At 51.3% G+C, this 9,504-nt stretch overlaps 1 protein-coding gene across 1 annotated transcript; it reads right to left on the bottom strand.

The window, feature by feature from the left end:
* Positions 1 to 5,589: 5,589 nt before the first annotated feature.
* On the bottom strand, positions 5,590 to 9,273 carry RBM15 (RNA binding motif protein 15). The gene has a single exon (XM_082494645.1). It carries the CDS (start codon positions 9,263 to 9,265, stop codon positions 6,386 to 6,388), a length of 2,880 nt encoding a protein of 959 aa, XP_082350771.1. The 5' UTR covers positions 9,266 to 9,273; the 3' UTR covers positions 5,590 to 6,385.
* Positions 9,274 to 9,504: the final 231 nt, after the last annotated feature.

Genomic DNA, 9,504 nt, shown 5'->3' with positions numbered 1-9,504 from the left:
ACCACGGCATCCTTTCGGAGAAGGGCCCCTGCAGCCTAGCAATGGTCCCGCGCGGCCGCAGGACAGCGCGAGCTTCGTTATCCACGGGAGGTTAAAGTATGTCAAGGCAATGAGGGCAAGCTTGCGTTTCAAGGTGTCTTCATCTGCGCGGCACATTAATTCTAACAAGCACAAACACGCGGGGGGGGTTCTGAAGCCAACGATGCAGCCGTGTTAGCTTCCTCTTGACGTCTGCCGTCGTCAAAACGTGCCCCGAAGTCTCCTGCGGCAAACACGGAGTTGTAACTCCTGCACTGGACCAGCCTTCCACAGCTCAGCAGCCCCCAGTACAGGAGAAGGCAGCAACTCCGGCACACAACATTTTCCGGCCGCCTCCGATTTTTTTTTTTTTTTTTTTTTTTTTTTTTTTTCCTCCGCTCACCATCTCTACTACACGGTGAGGCGACTGCGAGCAAAGCCGCAGCCGTACCTGGGACGCGATCAGGGTTGCATGCACATCCGAGGCGTGTGGAACCGTTCGGCTTCAAAACCGGTCAAAATAAGGCACTGAGACACCAACGCAAAGGTTTTAAAATTACCGATTCTAGCTCTCGGGAACTCTTCATCCATTCCGCACTAAACCCATCACTGCAAAACTGCCGACAAGCCCCTGGAGATGGAGGAGCGCCTCGCGTATGTCAGGAAAGGCTTTATTAACATCATTTAAACACTTTTAAGGACTCATTTCTCTTTTTCTCTTTTGGCAATTTGGTGCAAAGGTTTACGTGCAAGATTCAAAGCAATTTCAAACTCTTTTTTTTTTTTTTTTGTGTGTCTTCGAAATTAAAAAAAAAAAAAAAAATAATAAAAAAATAATCACAACTAAAGCCAAACATGGTGGGTGAACAAAATAAATCAGAAACTTAAAATTCAGGAACTCCAGCTCTTCCGACCAGCGAAGCCCCAGACTTGGTCACCGTTCTGTGACGCAGGGTGACGCTTCCCTGCTTCTTGCACGCCGGCATCAGCGCCGCTTCCTCGTCAAGGTGAGGAGTAAAGCAGCCAGCGACCCCCTTTTTTTCACTGCAACCAAAGGGGGTGCCACAGCCAGACCATCAACTAGATTTCTTCCGATTTGGTACAAGAGGCCGGTCAACGCGCAAATGTCGCTTCTCCCTGCTTCTTGCTCAAGACCCACAACTAGCAGATCAAAGCCTGAGCAGCAGCAGCAAGTAACCCCTCCGCGGCAACCGAAGGGGGCAAACGTTTGTCGTCAATTCACTTCCAGGCAGAAAAACCATTTTCCTCAAAAGAAACAATTTATTTAGAATGAAACAAAATCAGCTCAACTGTGAGCGCATGTTTGAGTGACAGCTACTTTTAAGCTGTGTGAGCCATAAAAAGGGTATTCCTTTACTTTTCCAGCAATCTTGTGTACACAGCACAAAGCAAAGAGGTCATTTTTTTTTTTTTCCACTTAAAACACGGGCATTGGCATCACAATAGCAGATACACAACTTTTTTTTTTTTTTTTAAAGCTGCCATTTTAGTAAAATGCACAAATACTAAACAGATAAGCTTTCTTCCATCGAGAGGCCCATGTAAATTCCACATAAGCCACAGCTTCTCTTCCCAAAGGTCCATTAGAGCTTGGTATCCCATGCGGTTGTCTTCTGCAGTCCACCAGCTTTTGCTTGCAGGAGGAAAGAAAATGTTATTTCAATACAAATGTATGCAACAGCTTTTTTTGGTTCACACCCCCACCCCCCCCCTCCTTACATTATACAGATGAACATAAAGAGCTACAAGGCCTTTCTGAATATTCTGCTTGGACTTCAAAAAAGCACCAATACCAGCCACGGGCGCGAAACCTTGAAATGAAGTCACCTTCGATGTATAGATGCATAACAAGTAGTGCAGGGCTTCTTTTTGGACCGAGGTTAAACTAGGCTTACAGTACTGACGATTATTCAACTTTCAGTAACAGTTAATGGGACGCATCAAAATAATTAAGCACGAGAAAAACCAACCGAATTATCGACAATGCGGTTGACTTTCCTCAAAGAACGTTTCCTGAAGGCAACTGATCAACAAAAAGATGAAATGTAGTGTTACGCGTTTCTCTTTCATTCTCGTTTTGTGTCTAACAGCAGACAACTCCAATATTAAAGGTCAAATCAAAGACACGTCTAATATACTTTAAAATCGTTACTATTCAAGTAGTATTTCTCATCCACCATTTGCACACAATCAAAACTGCACAAAGTTGAATATTCAATTAACCATTCTCGGAACCCTACGGTCTGCTTTAAGTCTAATACAAAAATCATCTCATCATTCTGCTTATAAATCATTGGAATAGCTGTCCTTCGGTGCTATCCGCAGAAAGTAATAAAAAAAAAAAATAAAAGGGGAAGGGGGGGGGGGGACAAACGGGAAAGAACCCCAAAAGCTCTCCAGTGGCACGGCAATCCTCTCTTCCGCTCTCGTTTCTGTTCAACAGGCGCACGGCAGACTCCCCAGGAGCACTGCCCTCAACACTGGTTTTCTTAAAAGCCAGGAATTACGATTTTCCAAGCCATTTTTCCCTGAGTCCTCAGAGTTTTTGAGCCTGTCTTCACAATTTCGAGTCACTCCTCCTCCCCGTTAATACTTAAAAGGTCTTTCACTTCGGTTACCATCAACCAGACGGTTCCCCAACCAATGCAAGAAATCTAAAACTCTCTGCTCCGCCCTCCACAGGGGGCTCAGCAAGTTGTCACCGAAACATTTCAATCCTTTAAAATAATTTAAAAAAAAAAAAAAAAAAAGAGAGAGAGAGAGGGGAAGATTTGTCTGCCTGGAAAGTAACACCCTTCTCTCTCTCTCTCCCCAATGCTTTACAAGGATACGTTGGTATTTATAAGGCAGGAGCCCGAAACCTCTGGAGTTGAGGGTAACCTCAGTGTCGGAGCCGCAATCCCAGCGAACGGCAGACCGGTCGCTGGACGGGAGCAAACAAAGCCACTGGCCGGCAGCCAAGGAAGTTGCGTAAAGTTTCCAATTAAACAAAAAACAAAAAAAAAAAAACCCAAAAAAACAAAACCAACACACAACTAAAATCTTAAACAAAAGCATGAGTCATTTGAGGTTCTTTCCCCCAAAGCATAAAGCACAACTATGAAATGATTCAGGAAAAGGACATCCTTTTTCCAAGCTAATTCAACAAACTAATGAAATATAGGAACATCAGCTGCACACAAGGTTAGGAGAAATACTGAGCTCTCGCTAGAGCAACGTAATGCCAAACACGACGAGAGAGCTAAAGTCTGCTACATCTGTTTTGCTCTATACAGAAGTGGTATTACATACGGACTTCTACTCGCGTTCAGCCCTGGCCAAGACGACTTTTAGTGGACAGTTACTCCAATGGTGCGCACTTCAGAGCCTCAGAGAAAAGCACAGCCGACCCAGCTGGACCCGCCTTGATGGCAGCATGTGAACTTAAGTGCCGGCAAAGACAAAAAAAAAAAAAAAAAACCCCAAAACCGTTGCCAGTCAACCACCTTTTGACATTAAGAACCCTCAAAGGGTGTTAAAAATCCTTGCTTACAAAACAGAGCAGCAACCACAAATAAACCAGATTTAAAGAAGCAGGTACTCCATTAAATAACCAGAAAACCTGGAGTCAAATACAGCCTCGCCCCTTCCTCGTTACCCTCCAGTGCAGCATAATTTTGACTCGTAAAAGCCCGTGGCAGGTATAACCACTGTTATTTTACACGGGGGAACAAAAACAAAAAAACAGAAGTGCACCAGGATGCTCTTTCCAAAAGGGTTCCCACACCGAGTTCGCTTTGACCCCAAGTTTTATGGGTTTTAAAACCAGGTGCCTACTGCGTATCAGCAGAACAAACGCTGTTCTCAGCAAGTTTAAGTGTTGAACGCAAACAGCCTTAGTGCTTCTTTTTTTTTTTTTTTTTTTTTTTTGGTTTAGGGCAGATTTGAATTAATTCCCAGCAGTTCCAAGTTTCTTTCCTTGGAAAGTACACGCTCGCAAGTGACTCACGTCAGCCGTGACGAGAAAACTCCCTCTCGACGCAAGCAGCGCTTCGAGCGAGCTAGCAGCAGCGTTGGTTACCTGCCGACACGCACCAGACACCTGCTCGAATTAAAACAGACATTCTTGGCAATCAGTGGTAAACACGCCGTATCTTCTAAAACATACAGTTATTTGCGTTATCGGTGTCATTTCGAAAAACTCTCATTGTTAATAGTAAGATGAACAGCTGAATTCTGCCATCTATTACATTCACGCTGAAGGACAACAACCCAGAAATCCTGGGTTTCACCCTCAAACATTTAAGAGCATTAAATGAGGCTTGTACGTTTCCATTTAGAAAGGAAAAGTAGCTATAAACCCAAAATCCGTTTTCAAGATACGCTGCCACATCCACGTTCTCGGTTCACCGCGATGTTTGGGATACTACGTCTACTCGTTCCCGTCAGATAAAGGAAATCAAAGCCCACTTGAACCAAAGCACTCTCTGACGAGTGGTTCAGTAAAGCGGCGTTACAGAAACTCCTGGTTTTGTGACAGCGAATCTTAAGCAAGTACGGTCATACTTCAGAACTGTTGTGCCCATAAAATACATTCAAGACATTTCCTCCTTCATCTACTATTCGCATTTTGAACTCAATTTTTGTCGTCCAAGTTGAAACAGAAATCAACTTGTCCCCGTATCGGTTGCCCAAGGAATATCGCGGAGGATCGACCGAGTGAAGCAGCATCGCTTTTACATTGCTCGAGTCTCTGAAAACATGGCTAAGTGCAAGACTACATTCCGGGTTTAAGTGCAAGATTACAATTTTGGGGTGTGTAAATCGATCAGGTCGGATTTACACTTCAGTTCAGAAGCTAGCTGCAACATCCTTTCGGCCGTTAAACAAAACGACAGGGATTTAGATCCCTTCTTCCCTCCTGAATGCCTGTATCAGCAAGGTGGCCAAGACAGCTGGAGAAAAGTGCCCAGGAAGTGTGGGAGGGGGAGAAGCATAAGAGAAAATGAACCAAGTTCTTTGAAAAAAAAAAGCAAACTCTTTCCTCCTAGAATCACAGGAACAAGAGCTCAAACCTCAGCGACTTGGAGTACTTGTAATACTTCTCCAAGATGCTAAAAACACTTTGCTCCAGATGCCTATAAAATGATAAACCTCATGTAATGCCCACTGTACTGTACCTGAAAAGTCCCTAGCAGACAGCAGTTTCTTGCTATTAACAAAGAGGTAAAATGTTAACGAGAACTTTTAGGTAATTAAATTATCACAGAATTAAAACCATCTCTGGAGAGAAGCACGCTTGCTCAGAGTTTGCACTGTGGAACCAGACCCCACTGTACCTGCAACTCTTTGGAAAAAAAAAAAAAATATAAAAAAAAAAAAGGCAGTAAAAACAAAAAACCACAACAAACTAAAGTTATTCTTAAAGCACCTCCTTGTTTCTTGCATACCAGAGTAAGCACAAGACATTCATGGTTTGTAACAAAGTCCTCAGCTATTTACCAAACATTGTCACTGCTACAAACCCAAAGTGCATATATGGGATACAACAGAACTCTGAGAAATAGGAGAAATACACCTGTTAAAAAAAGCATACTTTCAGTGCATGCATTTTGAGGGGCTGGATGAAATTATCAAACACCCGAGAAAGGAATTAAATGTTCTGCAGTGTACCCGAGAGCAGGTGCTGGTCACCTGAAAGCCATCAACCTTGAGCCACGCAACTCAAAGGGAAACCATTGAGGCTCCTGAGGAGAGGGATCGCGCGAGCCAAAGGGCCGCTGGCCTGAGGCCGGCACGGAATTTCAAGGACTCCAAAAAAATAATAATAATAATAATAATAATAATAATGAGTTGACACCGGTCCGCTAGTAAGTATGTGGTTTTCCATTTAAACTACTGAGTGCTTTAAATCTGGTCTTTTAGGTTTGTAACTCTATCGAGGATATGAGCTATTGAACTCGCTTTAAAATACGTGAAATGAAAAAAGGACGCGAATCAAAATTTAACATGGGAGTTTGTTCTTCCTCCCCCCCCCCTCCCGTTTTTTTGTTTTTTCTCTTTTTTCTTTTTTTTTTTTTTTTTTTTTTTCCTGTAAATCAAAACAGGCCTAGCCTCCCTGCTATCCCCACCCATAGGGGATTCTCAAAATACCCTATTCACGCTAACGGCTAACCGACCTTTCTGGCTTCTAACTTTATAGAAAAATGTAGTAACAGAAAAACGGGTGGGGAAAATCACCTACAAACAAAGATCTAATTTAAAATAATGACAGGGCTGGCTAAGGCTGTATCCCATAGCACCTGGCACACGCTGGAGGGGCTGTGTGGAGGAGTAGGCAGGGTTGGGTACAGAGAACACGAGGGCCTTAGGACGCCCCACGGACAATGACCATGACCAGATAGTCGTCCTCTGATTTGGCCAGCGCCTTGGCCGTGGAGTCCAGGAATTGCTGGGAGAAATCGCAGGGCGGAAAGGCGTGCAGGACCCCGCTGTTCTCCTTGTCTTTGTTACCCCCCACAGGGAGGCTGATCACCCCAGCAGCCTGCTTTTGCTTTAGATAGGACACCAGATTCCTGAGTGGCCTCTGGGTGGAGGTGGTGGTGGCCTCGGCAGCTCCGGCTGCGGAGCGGTTGTCTGATGCGCCAGGCACAGCCAAAAGGATGGCGTAGCCGTTGGGACCCGCCACTTTGATGCGACGATTGACCTCGTCCAGCTTGGGCTGGTCCAGACGAAGACGTTGGGTGATCTTGAGCTGAGCTACTTTCCCACCAGTCGCTCCCTCCACGAGGAGACTGCTGGCAACACCGAGGTCCCCCTGAAGCAGATGCATATTGGACGGGAAGTTGCTGTTCTTCAGCAGAAGCATCCCCTGCCAAGCCAAGCACAGCTTGGGGGCTCCCCCGGCCTGCGACGCTCCATCCTGCTGCTGTTTCTGAGGCGGAGGTTTGAGGCGGGAGCCTCCGCCGCCTCCTTCCGTAGCGCGCTCGTCCTTTTTGGCTGGACTTTTGCACTCCTGTGCGGCGGCCGCCACAGAAGCGCGATGCTTCCGCTCCCGTTCAGCGGAATTCTTGCGGTCGCGTTTTTCGTTCTGACCCCGCTCCAGGCTGCCCCTGCGCGATTCCCGGACAGGCGAGGGTCGCTCCAACAGGAGCAAACGGGAGGAGGAGCGCTCGGGATCACTACTGTAACGCTCCCGCCCTCCAAGGAGCTCAGGGCTGCGGTCCGGGGGAGAGGTTGTGGCTAAACAGTGGCGCTTACGGGAGGAAGAAGAGCGCTCGCTGTCTGGAGAGCGGTCCAAGTGCCGGCCTCCATCCTCCGCCAGTCTCCGTTTCCTAGGCTGATCCCTACTACTACTGCCCAATTCCCTCTCCCCTCGGTCCCGCTCCAAGGACCAACCATCCCGGCGGCGCTCCAGGCTTTCCAGTGGGTCATAGGCAGCTGCCCGATTACTCCTATCCCGTACAGGGGGTGGGGGGGGCACCCACTCTGTCTCAGGATAAAGGTCTCTATCACGGTCTCTATAGAGTAACGGTGGCGTCCTGTCCCGGGCCCCCCGAAGAGGATCAGGTGGGGCTCCCCGGTGAGCCCCAAAAGCAGCTGCCTCCGCCACGAGCTCATAATGAGCAGGGGGTGGCAAGGGCAGAGGTTGCAGGTAGGGCTGCTGGTACCGATGCTCCGTGTCAGCAAAGTCTACGCGGAGGCGGCGATCTGGCCCACCCAAGGGAAAACCACGCATGTGGGTGCACGCAGCCTGCGCCGCGTCCAAGCTCTCGTACTGGATATAGGCCCAGGAATCACCTTTGCGGTAATCGATAGTGCGAATGGTGCCAAACCGATCAAACTCCCTGGCCAGGGCAGCGAGGGGCACCCAGGGCCCAAGGCCACCCACCCAGAGCCTGGTAGTCGGAGTGGCTTTCCCATACCCAATCTTGATGGGGTTACGAAGAAGCACCTTTCCTGACATGGCCAGCTTGGCCCGGTGCGCCATGTCCAGATTTTCAAATTTAAGAAAACCATACGTGCTGGTCTGCCCGCGCCCCGGCCTTTTGATGTCCACCTCAGTAATGACCCCAAAACGGTCAAAAGCTCGGCGTAAATCTGACTCGCTCACGGTGATGTCCAGGTTGCCCAGGAACAACGTGCGGTTGGCTCTCTGGTCATCCTCGGGGCTGATCTCCTCCTCGCTGGCAGCTCCAGCACCCCCTCCTCCTCCACGAAAACCCCCGGCCGCTGCCACACCGGCCACCCGCTCCAGCCCATAGGCCGGCCGCACTCGCGCTTCGTAGAAACCCCCGTAGTCCCTCTCCCTCTCCAACTCCCTGGGCAGAGGGGGCGGAGGCGGCAAGCGGCCCAGGGCGAGCTGCTGCAGCCGGTAGTCTCGGTAACCCAAGGCCCCACCGCTACCGGCAGGTGACAAGGCCCGCTGCGTCGCCCCAGCCGGAGGGTGCCGTACAGCCGCCGCCGCTGCCGCCACCACCCCTACGGCTGCCGTGCCATAGGGTGACTCCTTGTCCAGCAGCGCTGGGGAACGGCTGCTGCGCCGTCGGCTGCTCCCTCCGCCGCCCCCGACGTAGACGGCCTCGATTTTCAGCGGGCGGTCGTAGAGGACGAGGCGGCCGCGGGCGTGCTTGGCGGCGCGGGCGTCCTCGGGCCGGCGGAAGTTGACAAAGGCCACACGCTCGTCGGCAGCGCCGGTGCCGGGCGGGAGGCGGCTGATTTTGACGCTCACGTCTCCGAAGCGCTTGAACTCGTGGAAAAGCCCGTCCTCCACCGCCTCGTCGCTCAGCGCCGAACCCAACTCGCTGATCTTCAGCGTCTTGTACTCCCCGCCGCCGCCCGACTCGGAGGAGGAGGAGGACGGGGCCGCCGCCGCCGCCGCCCGGGACTCACCCCCGCCGCCGCGGCTGCTGCTGCTCCGCGACGCCTCCGCGGTTTTGCCGCTGCCGTAGCCGTGCCGGCTGCCCCCGCCGCCCGCCGCCGCCGCCGCCCCGGCCTCGTACTCTCGGCTGCCGGCGCGACCGGCCTTGTCCGGGTGCGGGGCGCGCCGGCTGCTCCCGCTGTTGCTCTCGTTGGAAGCCGCCGCTGCCGCCGCTTTCCCGCCGCTGCCGTTGGAGCCGCCGGAGCCGCTGGGCTTCTTGCTGCTCCGCTCGCCCCGCGCCGACGAGGAGGACGACGCCGAGTCCTCGCCGCCCCCGCCGCCCCGCGAACGCTTGGCTTTAGCCGGCGAACGCTCCTTGCCCTTCATGGCGGCGGGCGGCGGGGCCCCCTCCCGCCCCCGGCCCTGCTCCCGCCGGCGGCCTCACCGACTGACTGACCGCCGCGCTCACGCACCCGCCGCCATCTTGGATGCCGCGGCGGCAGCAGGCCACGCCCCCTCGGCGCCCATTGGCCGCTCGGCGCCGGCCCGCTGCCCTCGTTGGCCGCCGAGCGCGTCACCCCCACCCCCTCGCCCCCGTCGGGCGGAAGGCCCGCCCACTCCTCCTC

This window comes from Vanellus vanellus (assembly GCF_965231255.1).
Source record: "Vanellus vanellus genome assembly, chromosome: 23".
Lineage (NCBI taxonomy): Eukaryota > Metazoa > Chordata > Aves > Charadriiformes > Charadriidae > Vanellus > Vanellus vanellus.
The sequence above is the reverse complement of the archived record's forward strand: the minus strand, read 5'-3'. Positions and strand labels throughout refer to the sequence as shown.